A 27,044-nucleotide genomic window follows, 5' to 3' on the forward strand; every position below is an offset into this window, starting at 1 on the left:
AGACCAGTGACTGGCAATCTCCTGCAGGAGTGTGACATACAACTAGACCAGTGACTGGCAATCTCCAGCAGGACTGTGACACACAACAAGACCAGTGGCTGGCAATCTCCTGCAGGACTGTGACATACAACAAGACCAGTGACTGGCAATCTCCTGCAGGAGTGTGACACACAACCAGACCAGTGACTGGCAATCTCCTGCAGGAGTGTGACATACAACCAGACCAGTGACTGGCAATCTCCTGCAGGAGTGTGACACACAACCAGACCAGTGACTGGCAATCTCCTGCAGTACTGTGACATACAACAAGACCAGTGACTGGCAATCTCCTGCAGGACTGTGACATACAACAAGACCAGTGACTGGCAATCTCCTGCAGGACTGTGACATACAACAAGACCAGTGACTGGCAATCTCCTGCAGGACTGTGACACACAACAAGACCAGTGACTGACAATCTCCAGCAGGACTGTGACACACAACCAGACCAGTGGCTGGCAATCTCCTGCAGGACTGTGACACCCAAGCAGACCAGTGACTGGCAATCTCCTGCAGGACTGTGACACACAACAAGATCAGTGACTGGCAATCTCCTGCAGTACTGTGACACACAACCAGACCAGTGACTGGCAATCTCCTGCAGGATCAGACACACAACCAGACCAGTGACTGGCAATCTTCTGCAGGACTGTGACACACAACAAGACCAGTGACTGACAATCTTCTGCAGTACTGTGACATACAACAAGACCAGTGACTGGCAATCTCCTGCAGGACTGTGACACACAACCAGACCAGTGACTGGCAATCTCCTGCAGGAGTGTGACACACAACCAGACCAGTGACTGACAATCTCCTGCAGGACTGTGACATACAACAAGACCAGTGACTGGCAATCTCCTGCAGTACTGTGACATACAACCAGGCCAGTGACTGGCAATCTCCTGCAGAACTGTGACACACAACCAGACCAGTGACTGGCAATCTCCTGCAGGATCGGACACACAACCAGACCAGTGACTGGCAATCTCCTGCAGGATCGGACACACAACCAGACCAGTGACTGGCAATCTCCTGCAGGATTGTGACATACAACCAGATCAGTGACTGGCAATCTCCAGCAGGACTGTGACACACAACCAGACCAATGGCTGGCAATCTCCTGCAGGACTGTGACACACAACCAGACCAGTGACTGGCAATCTCCTGCAGGACGGTGTTAACAGAACAGACTGACTGACTGACCTGGTCTGGACAGCTCCTGAAGGGAAGTGAAGATATCGTGACAGTCTCGCTCACGGGGGATGACAAAGATGATGCACATGAAGTTCTTGCAGCGTATCTGGATAGGGGAGCCACCGGTGGTGATAGGCATCTTCTCCACAGTTCCCATGTGCATGTGTAGGATCTGCAACAGAATGTAATACTGTACAATGATGTTCTCATGTGTAGGATCTGCAACAGAATGTAATACTGTACAATGATGTTCTCATGTGTAGGATCTGCAACAGAATGTAATACTGTACAATGATGTTCTCATGTGTAGGATCTGCAACAGAATGTAATACTGTACAATGATGTTCTCATGTGTAGGATCTGCAACAGAATGTAATACTGTACAATGATGTTCTCATGTGTAGGATCTGCAACAGAATGTAATACTGTACAATGATGTTCTCATGTTCTCTGAAGTATTGGTATATTTCCTGGCAAATGCACAGAATGTTGTAGGTGTTTTGAATGCTTAACCTGAGGACAAACACGCATCATAACAGATCTTGTGATGTTTGTAAATACCATAAAACAAAATACTGAGATAAATTATTTCCTTGAAGAACACTACCCTTTCAGGACTGAAAATGTGTAAAGGTGGTCCTCAATAAAATACCTGCCAAGTCAAAATAAAGAAAATGAATGGTCCGCTGATGAGGAAGGAAATGACTTGTGACTGTTATAATGTTGTCGATGTGAAAAGACAAAATGTGCATCAAATGTTGATCCTCTGCACGGTTCAGGCAAACAAACTTGCCAGAAAAATCACTTTTCCTACATAACAATTTGCCCTTGTTTATATAACGAGGCAGTGCTCCCTGATTCATTCAGACTGCAGCAGAGGAAAACATGCCTGATTTCTCAAAAATAAATCCCAAGGGTACTTCCTTCAAAGATCAACAGTGACAATGTCCTTGGAAGCAAAAGACAAGAAGTCATTAATCTAGACAGCAGATTAATGTCTGTCTTAAGCTTTCTTATTTTTATGTTTCATCCTTTTTTTCGGACGGGACTATTTCTTAAAGTGTGTACTCCACATCTCTCGTGAACATGTTTCTTTACACTAATCGGAAATCAAAAGTCATTTGAGGAGCTTCAATAAGGACAATTTAATTAATATTGTAAATTTATTTTCCATCACAATAAGAAGCAAATGGGAGGATGGAACCATCATAATCCTCGTCAGTTGTGATGCACTGCAGACTCCTGGAACTCAGGAAGGACACACACAAGTACGGATGAAGCTGAGCATCATGGGAGAAGTAGGGACGTTAGAATCTGGACATCTAGATTCACCTCACAATGTTGGAATCGATTCTACTCATTTGTGGATGGATAAATGCATTTAGACATTATTAAAATTTCAAATGTCTCTCACATAAATCTTATCTTGATATCACAGCAGGTTCTGCTAAGATAAGCTACAAAATAATGTCTGGAAAAACAATTTCAATGTTTGAATAATCAATTTTTCTCCTCTGAAGCAAATACTCATGATTAATTGTAAACGTCAATCTATTTTTATAATGGATGGAAAAGTATGATCGCAGTAAAATCACCAAACAAATCATCTGTCACAATAAAACCCTTCCTTTCTGTCTTAATCTAATTTCTATATCCAACACACAGGCACAAGTGTTAGTCTTACAAAGAAACATAATATCAATCATTTGTGACCTCATTGTTATGAATCCACAAGGTCATTCAAATTCACTAAAATATTGAAGAAATTTGAAAAATCAGATTATCTGAAACAATTGGGTAATGTAAATGTCACACCAGATCCATCAAAACTATAAATTTGCACACATTGAAAGTGAATTTTCTCTTCTATCAGTGCTTAGAACATCAAAGAAAATTGTAACATGTATGATTCTGACAGAAATCTACCGATCGCAACGTGTGCCTTCTTTCTGAGTCTAATGCTGATTGATAAGACACGTTGCAAGGCAGGCATCTTCGTCAATGTGAAAACACAACCCCAAAAAGAAATCACTTCCAGTTGGATACCATTTACGCCAATCAAACTTTCAAAGAAATCCATGGAAGACTAGCTGTACCGTTAAACGACCTAAAGAGAGTGTATTATCATTCCCAATTACCGTTGTGTAGTAAGTGGGAAATTGGATACGATATTCCCTTTGGTTATCAGAAAGATCTGTGGTCAGCGTGTGCTGTATTGATGGAATGTAATTATGCTGTTTTCGGCTTTTGTTGAGCGTGATTAACTTGTTTCTGTGTCTTTGTTGGAACGGGATAGCCCACTGATGAGTTGAAGCAAACCAACTACTTGTTCCATGCTACAACCGCCATTAATTCAGATGGTATTGGAACAGTTGTGGGGAAGATGTAAGAAATACACAGAGAATGCTTCCATGAAAGCCATAGTCATTATCCGAAAATGTTTTTGAGATAATGGTATATTTTCAGGAATATTTTTGTTTGGGTTGCAATTACACACCTTGTTGCGTTATAATACATACGGTTGATACGACACGACACGACATGATAAATGAACCCGTACAGCGGTAGAAACTAACAGTTTCAGTCCAGTAGTCCTTATTATGTTAAGATATAGCAAAACCTTTACAAAATGGCCAATTTCGAAAAGTCCTTATGACACCTTACTATTGGGCAGTTTGGCAAAGACTACAGGACAAGTGCCAATTTCTAATAGTCCTTATGACACCTTACTATTGGGCAGTTTGGCAAGGACTTTAGGACAAGTGCAAATTTCTAATAGTCCTTATGACACCTTACTATTGGGCAGTTTGGCAAGGACTATAGGACAAGTGCCAATTTCTAATAGTCCTTATGACACCTTACTATTGGGCAGTTTGGCATGGACTATAGGACAAGTGCCAATTTCTAATAGCCCTTATGACACCTTACTATTGGGCAGTTTGGCAAGGACTATAGGACAAGTGCCAATTTCTAATAGCTCTTATGACACCTTACTATTGGGCAGTTTGGCAAGGACTATAGGACAAGTGCCAATTTTTATTAGTCCTTATGACACCTTACTATTGGGCAGTTTGGCAAGGACTATAGGACAAGTGCAAATTTCTAATGCTGCGGTAACAACTAGACAGGATAGGAGCCTTCAACTTCTTTTCAATAAAGGACTTTGTTTGTGTGTTTACAAATTCAGTGAAAGCACCATTAATATTCTGCAGTGCTTCTGAAAATGAAGTTGGCTCCTTGTTGACGTCCTTGACTTATTTCCAGCAAAGACATTAGGAAGCTGCATAAAGTTGTGACACTCTGTAACACAGACATATCTGAGAGATGTGGCCAAGTATTGATCCAGTCTTGTGTGGCATGGAAACGTTTAGGCCCTGGAAGCGGCTCCACTTCCTCACTGGACTTACGCACTTCTACACAAGCGCAGATGCAATTTTGGGATGATTCTAATGAGTGTGAATGTCAGGCTTGACGTACGATGGCATCGGGCATAGATAACTGACAGCCATTACGTATGATCAAGTTGAGCTTCATTCCACATCTACTTTAACAGGATTAACATTTCACTGCTCAAAGATATTGCAGATGTGACTTTCTATAATGATTTCAAAGATGATCCATGTCATGTCGACATTCATGATGTTTTCACATTTCAGGATGACTAGCATTTGTTGCCTGTATATTGTCATATTTGCTCAGCAGAACTGGTTATAAATTTTAGATAACTGTGATGCAAGACTTTCAAATCAATCTAAATACATCAGAAACTCCTCAAAACAAACAACATTTAAGTAAATGATCTTAATCGATGTATTCTAAGTGGTTTCCACTATTATATGATCCTGTGGCTGAGATGACGACTGAAACAGATACATTATACTGCTGTACATGCTGTGCATTTTATGTTTGTGGTTTGTTCTTAATCCCCTGTGGCTGCTAACTAAGAACACTTAGGTACTCCGTTCTATTCTTAGGGAAGTTTTTTAAGGGATAAGTTGGTGATGTTAACACAAATACAAAGGAGAAAATGGGGATTAATATCGTGTTCAAGAATATTGTACATGTATAGTGATGTGTGCTTGTGTCTGTGCGCGTTCATGTGTATGTTCTTGCACGTGTTCTTGTCCTGATAAATGCCAGTTATATAATGCTAGCCCACTGAGATACCATAGTGAGTGAGTTGGGCTTGACGCTGCTTTTAACAGTATTCCAGTTATATCACGGCGTGTCAGCTTAATGTGGGAGGAAAGCCTGTAGTGATGCAGGTCTCAGACGTTTACCACTTCGGTAAAACCCACGTATATGGGTATGGTGCTGACAAACCAAGAAACATAATCGTGGCGAACCGGGATTCGAACCAACAATTATAGGTTTCTGGCATGCCCAAGGGATGCAACTCTGCACAGCCAATCGCGGCGCCTCAGATGACCCGTGCCCCCCTGAGATACCATAACTCCAATTTATCATGTATACCCCCCCCACACACAGTATACTGACTCCGAGACGACCAGTCCCTGTTTTATCCTCTCATTGCCAGGCAGGATAATTATGTTGAAGATGAATATCATTTTTCACTTCTTTGTGATATTCATGAGTTCTTCAGATGTTTGTGTAGTGTAATTATTCTGTATTCCCAAACATTCAGTGTTCTCCTAAAACTGAGACTGGCCATCTCCATCATAATGCTTTATTTCTTCACGCCACGTGATGGTTTAGTAACCGGGGCCTATGACCTATATTGCATGTCACTGTATCCCAATTGTGAAACTCAGTCCCATGAAGTTTCATTCTCAGAATTGGTCTTCAGCGACCCATACTTGTCTTAAGAGGCGCCAAACAGAATTAAGTGGTTAGGCTCGCTGAGTTGGTTGATGCACATCGTCGTATCCAAATTGCATGGATCGAAGTTAATGATGTCAATCACTCAATTGTCTGGTTCAGATTCAGCGGTAGAAACTAACATTTTTAGTCCACTGGTTCTTATAATGATAACATATAGCAAAATCCTTAAAAATGGCAAATTTCTACTAGTCCTTATGATACCTTAACTATTTGGCAGTTTGGCAAGGACTACAGGACTAGTGACAATTTCTAATGCTACTGTAACAAATGGATAGGATAGGAGCCTGCCAATTTCTAACGCTGAGATTCGATTATTTACAGACCCCAGTCGCATAGCTGGAATGCTGCTGAGTGTGGCGCTAAACAGCAAGGCATGGATCAATCCTCATGATGCAAATCACTGGATGGTCTGATCCAAACTGCTATTTACAGACTGCCGTCATATGCTGCTGTGTGTAGTCTTTGATAATGTACAAAACAAAGAAACAAACAAACATGATGTATAAACACATTTGAAAACACAGGTAAGATCTACCATAGAAAGGACACATATGCTACAGATTCATCATGGATCTGAGCTTAAAGGGGCACTGATCTAACGCAATTCCCCGGGACTGGTTGTTGCCTTTGTTATTGTTTTTTCCCAGTGAGTACCCGGATGTAGAGCAGAAATCTAGACTAGCTCGCGACCTCTGTTGCGCCATTCGTAAGCGCATTAGTCACTTTTATGGATACCGGTAGTAATAAGAGCGTATGGTCACATTGATCAACAAAATGAAATACAGTTTTCGAGATAATAAGGAAATGTAGGCATCTTTGTGGGTAGCATCGGTAATGGTGACGAAGTTTGGATAAGTCACTTGCTTGGTAATTTTGCGATTTTCGTTTACACTATTTTGACTTGCAACACAAATGAAAATATTTCACCTGAGCATTGCTTTTTTTATAGTGTGTATATTTTTTTGCTGTCAAAATGTGTAACATATTTATTAAACGTCTAAATATTCAGTTATTTTACAAAGTGACTGAAAAACATTTCCATCTGTATTATTATGATAACGAATTCCAAACATTTTGATGCTTGATGTCATCACCAAGAGACTGAAAATGTTACGTTGAAAAGTACATTTCTATGTTGTTTGGCTTCTAATCCTACATAATAATCTGTTGTGATGTTTGTAGGCCCTTTTGATCGTCTTAATCAATCTGGACAGATTTTTTAGTCAAAATGACTGCAATATTTACACATTTTAAAAATTGCCTGAGAGAATCACATTTTACAAATTGACGGTAATCTATACACGCTTACATTGGAAATGACCTGTGAAAACAACGTCTATCGCGCATTGAAGAATTTCCCAACCAAGACGTAGAAAAACAAGAACGAATCGGTTCAAATGAAGGAAAACAAAATGCAAATACCATAATTACAACTTACCAAATTTATGTGTATAAATAGGCAGCTTCCTTATTCGAGGAATGTATCCGTGAATATCCACACAAAGGAATAATATCCCACTCGTCTGCAGCTATACAAAATAACTTATTCGATGTCACGTGTCTCTGTAACTATCAAATATTCTAAAAGATATATATCGTTTCGGGTGTCAAGTCTCAAGGGTCGGCTGAGAAAGGCCACGTGACAACTATTTTCATTACGTCGACGGTTCCTAAAAAATCCATTGAGTTTGATAACAATGAGCAACCAATCAACGTATTATCAGTTAACCCTTTAAACAAATTGTATGTTGTTTTTACATCGGCACTTCACGCCATGATATGAGTGTATTCCCTTTGTTTTAGTAAACCTAGACATGTGAACACTCACTTTTGACATATCCACTGTGCAAGATAACAGTGATTAATCAATCAACGTATTTTCTGTTAATCCTTTGATGACTAGGAACGATCCGTTAATTTACCAAAAAAAGTAAATCAACTGATCATTCATCTCTTGCTGGGCTGCCACGTCCATATTACATAACCTCACTTCAAACCTGGATTTAGATTGAATAATTACCCCAGACACAATAAATGCCAAATGAGAACCTTTGTCAGGTAATCTAAGTGGTGCTACCACTAATTGTACCTGTAATAAATTCATTAACTGAGCATCAAGTGAATGACGACAAATACACAAGTGTAGGGTTATACGAGAAAACGTGTATGACAACAAGGTAGTAGTAATCGTATTACACAATCCGAAATCCGAAAATGCTCTCACTGCATGGATACTTTTTTTAGTATTAAACTATAACCATCTAGGGTATTTCCAAATGACGACTTCCGATGAGCTCCGCCGTTCTTTTTGTCTGTTTGTTTAGGCTAAAGAAATTATCTAACATGCGCCCTTTGTCGAATCTTTATAGATCACAGTTAACCAATCAGTGTTTATGCAAAAATGCGTAAAACAAATATTGCCTCCAAGTTTATTTAGCTGTCCTTGCAGACGGTAGCCCAGTCTCTGGTCACGCTCAGTTGCGTTGCGTATCATCCGGGTACTCACGGGGGAAAAAACAATAACAAAGGCAACAACCAGTCCGGGGAATGGCGTTAGATCAGTGCCCCTTTAACACAAAGTATCTCACACTGTCACACACTGTGAACAAATGTGACACTACACAAAAGCATAATCACTTCCTTTAAGATAACAATCCATCTTGGAACTCAGGCCAGCCAAGCCGCTGTGATCCTATCTTAATTAGCCGATGCCAACTCAAAGGTTTCCCAACAGAATTTATTACATCGCAGCAAGTCATGAAATCAATGTAATAGTTGTTTATTACTGTTCCTAAACAATTCCATGCACTTTGTACATGAACGATGGTCATTATCTAAACCCAGGGGTGAGGCGAGGAGAAACGGGGCTTAACGTCGCATTCAAGATTATTGCACAAATACAGCGATATGCATGCACATCTGCATGTGTGTTGTGTGGGCCTGTGTGTGTGTTTGTGTGCATGTGTCTGAAAGAGTGTGGCTCCTTGTACTTGTCCAGATCATTGCAGTTTTATAGTGGTAGCCCACTGAGATATCATTCCACAGATTAACATACTTACTCCACTCAGACACAGTTCTTTTTGTATGGATCCCTAAATGCCAGGCAAGGTAACAACAAGTACCATATTTAATTATCCTTTGGTATGAAGCAGGCAGGGATCGAACTACTGACCTTGTTGTATCCCCTAAATGCCAGGCAAGGTAACAACAAGTACCATATTTAATCATCCTTTGGTATGACACAGGCAGGGATCAAACCACTGACCTTGTTGTATCCCCTAAATGTCAGGCAAGGTAACCACTGACCTTCTCCTCTATCCATTACCCGACAGAGGCAGTGCCTGAATCAAGGGAGAATGATTCATTCAAGAACTATTACAAACCTACCAACATCTTTCCATACTGAAACTAATACCAATAATAAATACTGCAAACATTTCTTCACCCTGCCCTGCTTCTGCAGACAAACTGTCACACTGAATTCTGTATACTGAATACCACAGAGCAACAGATAAGCAGTGAATCTGCGTAAAATACCCCCCAAAATATTCAAAACCCAATTACTTTCAATTAACTTGCATACAGAATGCATGCATTAAATGAAAACTTAAATGTACAAAAGCAGCATGCGTAAATACCCAATGAAGCTTTTTCAGCATGTGTACAAAGGAGCTAGTTTCCGACACACAATTACGGGCTATGTACTTTCCGAGTCAAGTCTATATATTTAGAACAGTAATCATGGTTATGCACATCTAAAACTTTATTCATTTTTTTTTTTAAATCTTAAAATCTTCACTCTTTAGGGGAAATACCAAATAGAGTCATGAATAGATGTGTAAAAAAATATTGGTTACCCAATGAAAAATGAAAAATAGAAACCCGGAGTAAAAACTCAATTGCCAAAATGGTTATCTGAAGCTCTGTACCATACACATAGTGAACAGTTAATTTTGAACCTTAAATTAAAAAACCTTGAAATATTATTAACTGGCATGAAACGGAATAGTTTTTTTCTCCAAATTCTGGTAATGTCATGATTTTTGCAAAAAGCAATTCATCCTGTTGGCTTGGATCCTGCAATGGAGACTCTGAGACTCTGGTTGTTGCATTGTGGAGTGTGGGCGCGACGTTAAACCCCATTTCATCTCACTGTGGAGTGGATTACATGGGCAGTAGACACTGTGATCACAGTCGGTGTTAAAAAGACCTCCAGTGAAGACAGGTAGACCTGATTCTGCAACTTGAACATTGATTTCCCCATGACACATAATGGATTTGATCACCAGCCATGTAACAACATGCTTGCAACTTAACTGGACTTACTTCACACTTAAATTTACTGTTTTTATCTGGGAGGCAAAGGAAAGTTGAACCTCCTTAGAAATCTCTTTTTGAGTTGGGAAAAGACTACATAAAAGAGATCTGAGAAATTTAATTAAGATTTTCTAAAACTATTTTTTTGTACAATATACCTTTTGACATGTTTAAAAATTGCATCTTTCAAATTGCACGACAAGAGTTTAAATAAAAACGTTTGCTGAAGGTCATTCTCATGTACTTCGACTGAGAAAAGAGAGAATTTGTGAGTTGGGTTTGACACCACACTTAAAATAGGATGTCAGTCTCATCACAGCATATTCAGCTTAATGTTGGAGGAAGGCTTAAAGTAATACAGGCTGTAGATCATTACACCTTTAGAACAGAAATTTCAAAATTTGACTATTGGATATCTTTCTGAGACTTCAAATACACAGGATCTATTCTGGAGTTTATTACTGCTACACACAGTGCATACATACACATTGTGAGTTAGGTGTATGGGATATATGAGGTTATACTTCAACAGAACAGTGTTGCTAATAAGTATGGTATGTTGGAATTGTATGGTATCACACGTTTAATTATTGCATTTTGCACCAGCTTCTGGGAGTCTAAAAATGTTCTCAGACCAATAATATGTTCAAATCTGTTTCAAGAATAAGTCACAGAAGATTCCTAGCAAAAGCTTCCATTATGTGATTGGTTTGGTCCTGGACAGATGGAAGGTTGTCGGTGTCATCTGCAGATGCTCTCTGATCTCCAGCAACTTCATCATCATCAATATTCCATCAACCATCATATATAACTGGTTATTTGTCGCAGAAATATTATGGAGTATCACACAGAAAGCTACGGCGGTGCAAGCAAATTCAAAATTAACATCGCCAAAGACCTTTCAACCTTCCAAAGGTATTTTCAATTATCCATTTTGCTCTACTCAAAGAGCATTACACATTCATGCAGGTTTTTTCGTGTGTTAGAAAAGCTTCCAAACCCAGCTCTGATTTGGGGACAATGAAATATTGTCACCCCTCTGGAATATTTCAGAGTTGGTAAAAAACTATGGGATAATGGAGACGACCAGGCCATCATATATTTATGTCTCTGAAACATACCGATGACAGCAAAACATACAGAAGACCTGCTTAATCAATGAATACCACCCCTTCCGATTTAGGTAATCTCCATAGGCCTCTCTTGGTCCAATAATAGGCATATGAATCCTGTCGATTGCAACTAGCAGTTTGGAAAGTTACATTTTGTCTCATAACCTTTGATGACCTCTGCCAAAACTTCATCACATGGCAAGGGTACTATTCCACTGGGATACAATGCCACATAATTACTTGGATACCCCAGTCAGACACAGTATATTGACACCAAGCCGTCAAGCCCTTGTTTTATCCCATTAATGCTGAGTGCCAGGCAGGGCAACAAGTAGCACCCCCCTTCAGAATCTTTCGGTATAACGCAGCTGGGGATCAAACCACATAACTTCTGCTTTCAGGGCAGACGCTTTATCCACTTGACCACAGAGGCGGTCAACAAAAATAAAGTTTGACTCAGGCAGAGAATGACATGATGCAACTTGGGTGTGGATTACACCCTTATAAAAGATTCTGTAACTCTTGCATACATAAAAATCTGGGAAATGCAGCATGTCCATAGCCACATAATCGATTCTTGACTTCCTTGTTATTCCAAATGTAAGGTTTTATTTCCTGTTTAACGATCAAATTCCTTTTATGGAAGCTCAGCATTTCACCTTGACTTCATCCAAATCAATACAAGAAACACATTCTGGTCACTTGAGGATTTCACACAATTCAATGGTTTGGCTACATGCGCCATTAAATTCTACACATGTGCACAAGAGACATTCTTCAGTTACTCGGCAGCATCGGTTAGGTTTCTGAGTAACATCAGGCCTTCCGTGACAAAGACATTGAGCATCTTTTTAAAAGAAAAGATATATTGAGTCTAGTCCGAAAGGAAGTATTGCAAGCATATCATATATTCTTAACACAGTATGTGAGACTCGGATGGACTTGGTACTTGTTAACTTGAGCGTATTTTATAGTGACATAATTGTGCTGTCATTGCCATAAAGAAAACAATACAATCATTGTGCCATGTCCTCTTGTGAAGCAGGACCCTGATGTAAGCGTTTGTCAGTTGGTACTTGCTTGATATGAAAACAAGAAGACCTTCAGAAAGCTGTCAGCCTTTCTGATCTTAAACACTGGATATTTTCTGCTGGATATTCAGTCCAGTGAAGATTCCGGGTTAGAATTATTCTTAAGAGGCGACTGATGGGACCGGGTGGTCAGGGTCGCTGATTTGGTTGGTGCATGTCATCCTCTCCCAATTGCATAGATTAATGCTCATGACGTTAATCACTGATTGCCTGTCTGCTGCACAGAGGATTTGAATATACCATTCTGGAGACTGACTGTGAAATCACATGTGAGTCTGAGGATTCATAACAGACATTTTGTAACACAAATATATTGTGGCATAATTTTATCCTATTCAGAAAGTTCCAGGTCCCAGTAGATCAGTGTGACAGAGACCAGTCTACAGACAGGCAATCAGAATGAGACTCTCAAGCCACCTGATCACGTCTCACGGAAGCCTTCTTCAGCCGGGAAAGCCAATCAATCCGGAGTCACAAACCTACACATGCTCAGAAAACTATCGGGACAGAATGAGAAGGGGGCTCCCAGAATATTCATTTATAACACTTATTGTTTATACAATGTCCCAACTTCTAATTAGATATCACAAAGCAGCTAGTACATGCTAAAATTATGCTGGTCAATGTTAAAAACTTAAACTGAAGCAAAGGTTAAAATATCTACTTGCCAATAAGTAGTAAGCTGAATTGAAGCATTTAGACTTCACTAGACAGATAAGAGTGAGTGAGTGAGTGAGTGAGTGAGTGAGTGAGTGAGTGAGTGAGTGAGTGAGTGAGTGAGTGAGTAACTATTCTAGCCCGGAATCCCCAAAGGTAGTCTCCAACTAATCAAGTAATTTGTGAATGACGTATGAATAATACTCTATGGCATCTGGCCACGATGAGACACAATCAGCAAAGTCACCGAACCAAACCACCAGATCTATTTTTGCTCAGCTGACAAAACATAGTTTACTTGGGAAACACTCTACACAGAAAAGTCAAGGCATGAGACACAGCTGTAGCTGATGGTATACTAGATATGTTTAGCCAAGGATGTGAGATCATGGTCAATGATGTGAACTTGTCCAACTTGTAAATAAAACTACTGTACACAGGCGATGGTAATTTGAAACCCCAGCACACCACATGTTAGTGAGGATTATATCATACTATGGCAATATAGTGAGTGAGTGAGTGAGTTCGGTGTTACGCCGCTTTTAGCAATATTCCAGCAATATCACGGCGGGGGACACCAGAAATGGGCTTCACACATTGTACCCATGTCGCTATGGCAATATACATGATAGATGCACAGGGACGTATGAAACTTTCAGAAACTTGTCTTTCATCCCTTGGATGTGCATAACCAAACTGTCCCAAAGAAACATCATTAAAGCTATATGGCCCCAATGGCAAAACTGTAATTCAATGTTTCCTTGAAAGAAATAGACTTGGCTAGCACTTGACACCATTGGGTTCAAGCCTTACGTATGGAGTTGTAAGTACGACTAAGCTAAGAGCTGGGTTACCCTGAGATGCAAGTCAATGCTAGCAGGACCTTAACACAAACATATCAATGATAATCTCAAGTTCTGAGAAAAGCCAGTTTATACATGCATGAGTCCTGGGACACATATCCCATTGCTGGCTTTAAAGGTATTACAGCTAGGTCAGTGCTTGAACCTATTTTCTATGATTGATTTTAGCCCCTTGGCCGTGTGGTTGGGAGGAAGCAATTGATGGACTTGACACTGGGCATATTAGATCCTAAGGGACCTGACACAGGGCATATTAGATGCTAAGGGACTGACACAGGGTATATTAGATGCTCAGCGACCTAACACAGGGCATGTTAGATGCTCTTAGACTCTTAGACTCTTAGACTTAACACTTGTCATATGAGGCTACTAACGGGATCGGGTGGTCAGGCTCGCTGACTTGGTTGATACATGTCATCATATCCCAGTTGTGTGGATTGATGTTCATGATGTCAATCACTGGATTGTCTGATCCAGACTTGATTCCTTACAGACCGCCGTCACATAGCTGGACCATTGCTGAGTGCGGCGTTAAACAACAAACAAAACACATTGTGTCAGCGCACACATCAGGTGAAGACTTTAGGCTCTGTTGGTCCTGGAGAACACTTGGATGGGTGACCACATTTGCCAGCTTGACTCCCAGGAGTTTCTGTGGCTTTGGTCCTGCCCCACACTGAAGCACATGTGATTCTGTGATGTGATGTACCTGTGTTCACCGAGTATGGAATGGGTACCTAGTAGGATGAGATGGACTGTTAATCTTCTATCGCCTCACAGACAGTTTGCATTGTATACTCCCCAGGGAGCTGAGAATGAAAATCGAGTGTACACTGATCCATTGACCGGGGTAATAATGTAGCGCTTTCAGCATGCCTTAGGGTATGGATTTGGCAGATAATAGATATGCACATGCTAAAAGCAGCACAAAATATACTCACTCACTCACGCACCAACAACTGAATCTAATAGTAGCTAGACTGAGTCAAGATTGCCACCTTACAAGTTTATGAAACTCATTCAATCATTGTTTTAGGTTGCTTGTTCTATTAATGCACTTACTAATTTCAGTCCAGAGAAGTTGTTTAATCATTCTGTACCAGAAAATGAAATGCAATAGTTATGTCATCTGAAAATACCTTCCCAAGGCTTCTACTCCTGAAAAGGTCAATACTGATCTTAATTCCAGCTAGGACAAGGGACCATCAGTTCAATAGGAATCAACAGAAAGTAATGGTTAATGAATTGAAAGGCCTGGTCAAAGTAGACAAGCAATTGGCAACAAAACCCTTGCTACAGGAGCACCAGGCATTGACAGGCTGCAGCACAGCAGTCTCCTACAGGAAGCCGCTGTAGCCTGATGAAAGCAAGTCAATTTGTTGCAGCACCATCGTGAAAACATGACTGAGTTTAAGGAGCAAGCACTGCTTCCAAGCTTCATGCCTTTATTGCTGACTTGGACCACATTCTTGCTACATCACTTAAAGGGACAGTTCACAGTTCCATTGTCCTGGTATCTGAGAACATTCTTCTCACCTCCATTTAAGGAGCTGTTCACAAACACCTATTCTTGGCATGGACACATTCTAAACACCTTCACTCAAGAGGTAGCTTTCATAGGTATTGCATTGGGTCTTTGACAACTTTCTTGCCAAATTGATTAACAGTAGGTGTTTCATCCAATTTACTTGGTGTCTTTCATTACCTTAAGAAAAATGATAAAAATACTGTGTTTCAGATAACATGTACCCTACAGATATGGGTCAGTAGGGTTCTTTTTTATTTAATTGCTTTTTTGACAATGTTCAATTCGGATGCCTTGATTAGATCTGATGTAAGTTTTTCAGATTTGTGGGTCATAATTGCTACAGCGATGATGATATGTTACCAGCTGCAATACAGAACTTTTGGGGTGCAAGTGAAAGAATGGGTCTGTGGGATTACCTGAAACACAAGAATATTGTTCTTGGCCTCCCTCTTACACTTAAATACAACTGGATGAAGGTCATCTCTGTCTTTGTATTGCAATTCCAAACCATTCTTCTGCTAGGTGATACATTTAATCTGTAATGATTCTAATGCAATATTCAGACATGCTGACTACATCTGGCATACTGTAGCGTAGAGTGATATCCTAGCTGAAGCAAGAGGTACCAGTGTTTCAGGATTTGCCTGTGATCCAAACTGATGTATTAATAGAAATCTTTCTGTCTTGTCTTGGCTGTATTGGCAACAAATTTTCAGACGCCATTTGATCAAAATGATTTTTCTCAGCAGGAGTAACTGATGAAAGAAACTGACAACGAGAAAAAAACACCACATAATGACTCCAAATTATCTGAGTGGCAGCAACTACAGAGCATTTTGTTCTAAGCTAGTCGGAGGCATGAACAAAAGTGTGTGTTTTTGTGTGCGTGATTTCCAGAGATTTACATCATGGAGAGGTGTCTCACTTCAAGTGGGATAAAAGAGTCCTCCAGAGCCCTCTTTAATCAATATTCCACAGTTCTACTAATATTCACCTTTCGATGTACAAAAGTACATGCTTTAAATCCCTGCATGTTCAATGCACAAATCTATCTCATAAATGCACTGCAGCTTCAATCTGAGTACATCAGAAAGCAAGGAAGGTCTGAAAATAGATGGATTTGAATATTCGCACAGAAAAAAACATTAGCCTTTTACATTCGCCACACTATGGGCATGAGAGCGCTGGGACATGGCTGAAGGATTAATATCAATCATTGGTAACAATCAATTAGATAGCCAATTATTCCTGACAGTTTGGAAATTTGCATAGACAAATCAGCCAGCAGTTATGTTGTTGTCAAAGTGTGATCACTCAGAAATACAGTAATTTCATTTGAAAAATACTTCCCAGAAGAGCAGAAATTGTGACATACAAGGGTTGATAAGTTCTTACCCTAACATACGAGGAATTGCATAATAGTTCCTCAACTTTGTCCATTTTTCTCCAAAGGTCACAGATACATGCTTTTTTACTGACTTGTCACATCGAAACATTTGGCTCAACTGACTGAAGTGCTCTTCTGGGTAGGAAGTGTTTTCAAATGACATTATTGTATTTCATCCCCCATGTACAAAACTCTGGCAGGCACTCTGGAATTCTCTTCCACATCATGTCTTCTATCCATGTGGGTGGGTGGGTGGGTGGGTGGGTGCTTCTATCCATGTGGGTGAGTGAGTGGGTGGGTGGGTGGGTGAGTGAGTGAGTGCGTGCGTGCGTGCGTGAGTGAGTGAGTTAGTGAGTGAGTGTTGGTTTTAACGCCACTGGCAAACCAAGGATCATATTCAACCCACATTCAATAGATCCTGGTGCATCTAAGAGATACAACTCTTCACCTTAGATCATTGGATATCTCTTTAGTTCATTTGAATATCGGTCAGTAAAATATATTTTTAAGCAAATATTCTTCGAAACAACCCCCAAAATAAAATTTTCTGTCTACTTATAAGTATATCTTGAACTGGAGGTAACCCTTGATAGAATCATCGGAAGCTATGTACAAATACCAACATACCGTATATGACCGCGGATAAGCTGACCCCGTAGATAAGCTGAGGTGTTAACTTGACCATTGAAATACGAAAGAAAATGATATGACCCGCAGATAAGCCGAACCAGGAATTGAAAGGCAAAATAACACTGCGAAGTCGGACTGCAAGACATGTGCCAGTACTCGCAGTTATTCAAAAATATAAGATGAAAAACGTTGTAATTATATTGAAAAAGTCATTATTATTTCTAATAAAGATTTAACAAACCAGTCGTCCACTTTCATAATGTGGGAAGCTGTTTCTCATGGGTTTTTTTAAATCTCATAATGATCGTTATATGTTGCCATCAACAACGGAGCGCCATTTTGTGAATCGGTGTATATAGAATTATGTACCTGTGAGAAAATATATCAGCTAGAGCGAAGACTCGCAGTTTGAATTCAACATCATAAGCATGGCGTTTTCGTTTCAAACTCATGATGAGAATGTCAGTCAGTAAAAATATACCAACTTTTATAACCCCCTTTAAACCACTATTGTATGTTAATCCAATTGAATTAAATAAACTATCATACTATGAACACATTGAATGACCATCACTTACTCACAGGCTTCTCCAGTTTATTAAACTAATCTCTCGAAAACAAAGGAATTAAGCCCCTACTCCCAACACGATCGCTAAGCACCCACAACTTGAAAATGTTTGTGTAAACAACATGACAATACCAATCGGCCTGTTATTATCAATGCTCATTTCCTTGTGTACCGTGTTGCTTTTTAAACAACAGGAAGCAATCACAGTGGTCACCGTTTGTGACGTCACAGGAAACAGCTGATCACATGTTTTTGCAAATGGCGAACGGAATAACTCGCCGATACAGTTGTTTATTTGCCTCTTTCAATAAAGGTAGACACTTGTTCACTATCAATTTATGAACTTTGCAAAACGTACGTAATAGCTATTGGCGATTTCATCTGGGGATTATATATTATAGCTGTGAATTACATATATTGTTACATGTAAAAATTGTCGAGTTGACGAAAAACAATAAACTTTGAACATTCAATTGAAAACCTATTATCGGAAGTAGTAACATGCAAAACATTTTTTTAATAATGACAACATTGGTGTATAATAATAACTTTATTGAGAAATTTATAACAATAATGGCTCTAGTCGTGGCAACTTCCAAACTTTCGGGAAGTTGTGATCTATCGGACCGTCATTCAGGCGATGTTTCTGACAGGTCACGATCTGAAAAATACTATCATGAAAGTGTATCCCGTGGATAAGCCGACCCCTTTCTACAGAATCTTTTTTCTGGTCCTCAAAATTCGACTTATACGTGGTCATATACGGTACGCAAGATGAATACCAAACAGGCCTCCTTGGAGATACACAATCTGCCCACAACAAATCTGATCTCCATAACATCATATACCATAGCCAAAAATTCATATTCAAACCCCATCTCTTTGCCTCTGGAGACAAAACAAAAATTTGATTCCATCCACAATGGATCTCTAACAAAATGAGTTCCACTTGAGTTTCCCAAAGCAATGCATTGAGGCTGCATTGTTGATCATCTGCATGATTGAATTTACATACCTGCCACGTGGTTAATAATAAGGCTCCTGGAATATGAGTTGACATAAATAGGGAAACACAATGAACACTACTCATGGAGATCCTAGCTCCAAACATGCTGGAGGGATTATAGACAAGTTTTTTTCACCCTCCTGGGGAATTTTGGTTAGAATTGATCCCTAGCAACCTATGTTGGTCTTAAAAGGCAACCAAATGGATCCGGTGGGTGGTCAGGCTTGCTGACTTGGTTGATAGCATCATTGTACACCGATGGCGTGGATCGTCGTTCACATCATCAATCACTGGATTGTCTGGTCCAGACTGGATCATTTACAGCCGTCATATAGCTGGATTATTGCTGAGTGTAGTGTTAAACAATAGTGAGTGAGTAAGTATGGTTTTACGCCGTTTTTAGCAATATTCCAGCAAATCTCACAGTGGGGGATACCAGAAATGGGCTTCACACATTGTACCCCTGTCGGGAATCGAACCCGGGTCTTCAGCATGACAAGTGAACGCTTTTAACCACTAGGCTATCTGACCGCCCGGTGTTAAACAATAAACAAAGAAAAAAAAAAGAAGAAAAATCCTGACAAGACATTTAGGTGGGTACTACAAACTCCTGGCAAGAGCACTGTAAGGATTCCAGGTTAGAATAGAAGAGACATTTAGCTGTGTACTACAGTCTGGCTCAGTCCAGGATGCCTGGAGAGTTGTGTGTTGACATTATGAAATGGCTGCTGTAATAGTAACTGATCATTTGGCAGCATTGTATTATCTAGCTTTGAGCAAGACCAATCAATGAGTACTATCGGAAACATCTCTCCTGGACTGTTCACACAAATGTTTCAAAAGAGCACTCAGACAGAATTATTTTGGACCATTTCATCCCATTCCATCCACCATTTTCTCTAACAAAATCATTATCGACAATCACATAATTTGTTTTGATAGAAAACAAGACTTGTACACAAATGCTAATCGTTTAAATGATTTTTGCTCAACGCTTTTACAAATATTACTGCAATATCATTTGCTTGTTTGTTGTTAAACGTCAGTCAGCAACATTTCAGCAATGTCACAGCAGTCTGGGCACAATGGAGTCCATACCAGACAAGCAAGGGATTGATATTATGAGCAACCCACACCATCAGGGTGTAACACACTATCAAAGTCACAAAGCCTGACAACCCAATCTTACGAAAGGCATAGGTTACTGGAGACTTATTCTGACCCTGAATCCCCCAAATCTCCGAAATCTATAGACCGCCTCTGTGGTCTAGTGGTTGAGCGTCCCCCCGGAGAGAGGAAGGTCATTTCTCCAATCAACGACCGCATCATACCAAAAGACGTTAAAAGATGGTACTTGTTGTCACCCTGTCTGGCACTCGGCATAAGGGGCTAAAACAAGGACCGGTCGGCTCGGAGTCAGTATACTTAGTGGGGTATTCATGTTAAACTGCAGCATGGTATCTCAGTGTGCTAGCACTATAAATCGGGATAAGTCCAGACTAGTACAAGCAGCCACACACATACGCACTTGCATGCATGTCACTATATAAGTGCAATAATCTTGAACGCGACCTTAAACCCCATTTGACCTCAACTCCAAAAATTATGCATGATACTTTTTACACTACTTTTAGAATTAGAGCCATTGTCGAAATACCATGTGATCCTATACATTGCAGTCAACCTGCTGGCAGACAGAACCATGACCTATCAGTGGATCTAGTAATGCATGAAAAGCCTTTGCTGGTTATAATATATGCTTCTTCACTTCTCACCAACATGGCACCCGATAGATCCCTACAACTCATTAACAAAGAAACATTCTCTCACTTGCCACAGGCAACTGCTTCATCAATGTTTACCATGTCATTTCTTCACATATGCCTACCTACAAGACATACCTCTTAATCACGTAATGTCAAATATTTGTATAACTGTAAAACCATCCTGTCACTGTCAGTGAACGTAACACAAAGGACTGTGGTGAAAGGTAAAATAGATATCAAAGCCTAAACAATAAAGCAGTCATCAGACCGCTTCTTTCCACAAACTCTCCGAACATGACTATCTACACATACACGCAGCAGGAACACATCATCGATGAGCAGCTTTTAAATACTATTTTCCTTACATCACGCCACAACTATACAGCAACAATAGACAATACATGATAACAGCAAAAAACACAGAATACAAATTAGTATGGGATGTGTAGTGTTCTAGTTGCTCCACAAATAGCTTTGTCGAGAGGAAAGTAAATTTATTGGCGCTGGTATCTGGTTCGGTTTTGGCCAAACACTGCTGATTACTGACACCGCCGTCCATCATCAGCATCTACTATAAAAGCTGTCAATGTCGCACATGAATGTAAATCAATGGCATGTACTGCCAATGAATATATTTACAAGTTTGCAAGCTTTTTGACTCAGTGATTTAAGCAAGAAAGTGATGATCATCAGTAATTGGATTGGATGACTTCGTGCTGTCGTCTTCAAAAAGCAAAGAATTAACTTTAGTTGCTGTAAAATTTCCAAATCAATTAAGGATAAACATTGATATTGATCTCATTAAATGTAAGAGATAGAACACGAAAACCAATATTCTTATTGAATTTTGCAGCAAAGAAATTGATTAAACCATGTACTTATTTGTCTGCAGGTGAATCTTGGCTTGTGGCTTAAATTTATCAGAAATGGGTAGATTGCCCAATTAGTGAATTCACTGAAACCTTTTTTGAAAGCAGTAAAAACTATAAAATTTAATCTTTAGAATTACATATGGTTTAGGTGTGTTTAACTATTTAAGTAAAACTTCATATTAAAAATATTGACGGACAACGGTGTATAAGGTGTCTGTAGTTGACTGACAACAGTGTATAAGGTGTCTGTAGTTGACGGACAACAGTGTATAAGGTGTCTGTAGTTGACTGACAACAGTGTATAAGGTGTCTGTAGTTGACTGACAACAGTGTATAAGGTGTATATAGTTGACTGACAACAGTGTATAAGGTGTATATAGTTGACTGACAACAGTGTATAAGGTGTATTTAGTTGACTGACAACAGTGTATAAGGTGTATATAGTTGACTGACAACAGTGTATAAGGTGTATATAGGTGACTGACAAAAGTGTATAAGATGTCTGTAGTTGACTGACAACAGTGTATAAGGTGTATATAGTTGACTGACAACAGTGTATAAGGTGTATATAGTTGACTGACAACAGTGTATAAGGTGTATATAGTTGACTGACAACAGTGTATAAGGTGTCTGTAGTTGACTGACAACAGTGTATAAGGTGTATATAGTTGACTGACAACAGTGTATAAGGTGTCTGTATTTGACTGACAACAGTGTATAAGGTGTCTGTAGTTGACTGACAGCAGTGTATAAGGTGTATATAGTTGACTGACAACAGTGTATAAGGTGTATGTAAACCCTTTCAGCTTGTCTCTACTACCTCTGACTGAAGGGTATAAGGGTTGTTTACAATTGACTCAAAAAAAGCAACAAAACCCTTTCCACAATCTATCAAATCTCTGTCAAAGCAGAGTCCTTTGTACGATTATCATAAGCATGAGTTTAAGAATCGCTATCAAATAATAATTATATCAAGTGTTCGCAAAAAGCATATTCTGCTTTACCGTGGCGGCATCACAAACACATGCAAAGGCAAATCAATGGTTCGCCTGAAAACTCTTTCTTCTTGCCTTTCCCGAATGTTGATTTCCATGACATTCTGTGAATAAACATCTTTAAGCTAACAAATTTTCAGGTGTGTTTTAAGATGTTGATTGCTTACCCATGTGATCTATGTGCATTTCAACATCCATAACCATAGTCACAAAATCATACAACTCCGCTTTTCACTCAAATAATCAACTGCACTGAAACAGATATAATTAAGCACAATATATCCCAGTCTATGTACACAACATACAGGGCAAATAGTGGCAGAAATTCTGCCATAAGTCTAAAGTAGCTTCATTGTCCTTGATGCATTTGCCAGATACACAAGAGTGAGCATGCTGGAAATACTTTGAAGATAGGAAGCATAATAGGCTTGGAAGGTGGAACTCCGTTTGCCAGTAAATTGACACAACCTACACTGCTTAATGACTGGCACGTTGTGGACAAAATCATTTGATGGATAGGAGTCAGTGTTGATATTGGGTAGTTAGGTAGATTCACCTCATCGCCACTGAACAATGCAGTCAACTTGAGTCATCTAAATATGTCACTTACCGTATTCGACGTAATAAGCGCCCCGCTCTAATAAGCGCCCAAGGCGATATTTGCTAATTTATTGGCTAGTCAACAATCCCAATTAGCACCCCTTCTGATTGATCAATGTACACAAGACTTATTTATTTGGGAATAATACGCACTCGTGTGTTATATGCATTCTTAATTATTGGCAATTAAATTCTGGAAAAATATATCTGTCTCATATGAACATTTCAGTCTGTCAGCATTAACCACGAAATTTATCTTTCAACTCTGTCTTTTCCACCAAAATAATATTCTAATAAGAGCCCCCTATTGAGTGAGTGAGTGAGTGAGAGAGTACTTTAAACACCCGATGCATATTTCTGCTACAATAGTCTAATACTGCATGAAGACAATACACAAACATATGTACTTGCAATAAAGAGTGAGTGAGTGAGTGAGTGAGTGAGTGAGTGAGTGCATGAGTGTATGAGTAAGTGAGTGAGTGAGTGAGTGGGTGCTTTAACCACTAGGCTACCCTAGGCTGACTGTTCCTCAAAGATGATGAATCAGGAAAGGAAACATGTACAAGCTTGAACAGAACCCAGAAAGCTCGCCATGAATCCCTCAGTGTGTTTCATATATAAACCATGGTTTCATGTCATGCAATGCCAAGATAGACACTTCCTCTGAAATTGGACACAGCCATAATATCATTTATTCATAGAAACAAGGGTCAAACACATGTCAGATGGTCGTAGGATTTACATCTCATGCAAGACATCCATCCAAAGTCGGCAGCAAGTTAAATGCTAAGTTTGCATAGCTAAGCCTCACCAATTTCCACAGCCTTCATTAAATGGACATTACACATGCCTGTGATGTTAACTACCCTTCCATTTCCCCTCTGTGATTGATCCCATCAAAGCCAGGTATGTGTACCTTTAATTCCCATTAGGGCCAATCCCGTCAAAATTGGTATATAGCCAATCAGAGTGCACTCTATCCATTACTGATGACAAATCAATCTCGCAACACTCAAGCAGTAAAACAATAGTTTCCTGTTGATATCAAATTCACTGATCAATTTCGTAATTAGGTCAATGATCATTTATCTTAGGCACTTGATTACCGATATAGATTACTGCTTCCATCATCAACCAATTGGGACCATGTGGCAGGGGGTTCTCATGGACGTATTCCAGATCAGAATCACCAACACGGGAGACAATCATTGACTTGTAGTGACATTAAGCTGTCTACTCAGGACATACCCTCGAGGAGATTAGGATCAACAGCACCATGCTAACTTAAACCTGTGTGTCCAGAAAATTATTATCATGTCTGTTAACCTTTATATGACTAAAGTGAGTGAGTGAGTGAGTTTGGTTTTACGCCGCTTTTAGCAATATTACAGCAACATCACGGCGGGAGACACCAGAAATGGGCTTCACACATTGTACCCATCTCAGGATTCGAACCCGAGTCTTCGACGTGACGAGCGAACGCTTTAACCATTAGGCTACCCGACCGCCCCTATATGACTAAAGAGTATCACCTGTTAATGTACTTTAGTATTGGGCCATGGGTCAGTTTTGAAGGTTTATCATTGGTATGAAGCAGTATGAAGCGAAACAACAGTGGAACAACCTACTGGATATAGGCTCATAGTGATATTGTTAAGATCATAAGGGACTTTGAACAACCTACTGGATATAGGCTCATAGTGATATTGTTAAGATCATAAGGGACTTTGAACAACCTTCTGGATTTAGGGTCATAGTGATATTGTTAAGATCATAAGGGACTTTGAACAACCTTCTGGATTTAGGGTCATAGTGATATTGTTAAGATCACAAGGGACTTTGAACAACCTTCTGGATTTAGGCTCATAGTGATATTGTTAAGATCACAAGGGACTTTGAACAACCTTCTGGATTTAGGCTCATAGTGATATTGTTAAGATCATAAGGGACTTTGAACAATCTTCTAGATTTAGGCTCATAGTGATATTGTTAAGATCATAAGGGACTTTGAACAATCTTCTAGATTTAGGCTCATAGTGATATTGTTAAGATCATAAGGGACTTTGAACAACCTTCTGGATTTAGGGTCATAGTGATATTGTTAAGATCATAAGGGACTTTGAACAACCTTCTGGATTTAGGGTCATAGTGATATTGTTAAGATCACAAGGGACTTTGAACAACCTTCTGGATTTAGGGTCATAGTGATATTGTTAAGATCATAAGGGACTTTGAACAACCTTCTGGATTTAGGGTCATAGTGAAATTGTTAAGATCACAAGGGACTTTGAACACCTTCTGGATTTAGGGTCATAGTGATATTATTAATATCACAAGTTGTGCTTGAACAATCTATTGAATTTAATGTCATAGGGATAGTGTTAAGATCATAAGTGGTGTTTGAACAACCTACTAGATATAGGATCATAGTGATATTGTTAAAATCACAAGTGGGGCTTGAACAATCTATTGGATTTATGGCCACAGTGATATTGCTAAGATCACAAGGGGCATTGAACAACCTACTTGATTCAAGGTCAAAGTGATATTGTCAGGATCATAAGGGACTTTGAACAAGCTACTGGATTTATGGTCAACATGCGAGTGCAGGGATTATGGCTGCTTGTCTCCTTAGAGTTTCTGGGGCTTCGGTCCTGCCCTACACTGAAGCACATGTAACACAAGTGGTGTCTCCTTGGGCAAGAGGCTTTGTTGTAATATTGCTTCTGTTCACCCAGCAGTGAATGGGCATCCTGAAGGAAGAGATGGTAATGTGTCTCACAGGCAGCTTGGGTTGTAGACTCCCCAGGGAGCTGAGAATGAAAATTGAGTGCACACTGATCCATTGAGCAGAGTAATAATGTAGCACTTTAAGCATGCTTTAGAGTGTAGATTTGGATTCCAGCATGTCATAAAATATGCACATTATTCCAAGTGGGGCATCAAAAGACATACTGGGTTCAAGGTCAAAGTGAGTGAGTGAGTGAGTTTGGTTTTACGCTGCTTTTAGCAATATTCCAGCAATATCACGACAGGGGACACCAGAAATGGGCTTCACACATTGTACCCATGTAAGAAATTTAACCCAGGTCTTTGGCGTGACGAGTGAATGCTTTAACCACTAGGCTACCTGACCGCCCCGGTCAAAATGAGAGTGTAGGGACTACAAGTTGGACGTTGGAACATTACGTCAAAACAGGTAGGCCCAGTGATAATGTAGCCTACAAAACCTAGTCTGGAAACGCTGATACACCCACCATGTAGCAGGACACTGTGCTCCAACATTCCAGGTCATGCCTCCTGTTAAACACTTCCTCAATAAACACCCTAATGGCTTCTGGCGAGCGGGGAACAAATTTGCTGCAATACATCGCTCAACCTGATTAATGTCTTGATGGATGCCAAAACAGTAAATTTCAGATACGCTGAGATGTGGGCTCTATAGGTTAACAAGACCTCAAAATGATTAAAGTGTTCTTTTAATGACAATTGCCATTAACTAATAAAATAGTACATCACAACAAATGTAATCTCCTATTAATCTCCAGAGTTACAAATTAAATTCGAAAAATTG

The 27,044-nt window shown here is 39.7% G+C and overlaps 1 protein-coding gene across 3 annotated transcripts in view; it reads right to left on the reverse strand.

The window, feature by feature from the left end:
• Positions 1 to 27,044, reverse strand: part of LOC139449480 (phosphatidylinositol-3,5-bisphosphate 3-phosphatase MTMR6-like) — a 110,374-nt gene that overhangs the window by 22,639 nt on the left and 60,691 nt on the right. For all 3 annotated transcript variants that reach the window (XM_071230898.1, XM_071230899.1, XM_071230897.1), the window contains exon 3: positions 1,246 to 1,408. In XM_071230898.1, coding sequence (XP_071086999.1) covers positions 1,246 to 1,408 — 163 coding nt within the window. The remainder of the gene's footprint in view (positions 1 to 1,245; positions 1,409 to 27,044) is intronic.

The sequence above is a fragment of the Haliotis cracherodii genome, unplaced genomic scaffold (genome assembly GCF_022045235.1).
Source record: "Haliotis cracherodii isolate W230 unplaced genomic scaffold, xgHalCrac1.p SCAF_8, whole genome shotgun sequence".
NCBI classification, from domain to species: Eukaryota; Metazoa; Mollusca; class Gastropoda; order Lepetellida; family Haliotidae; genus Haliotis; species Haliotis cracherodii.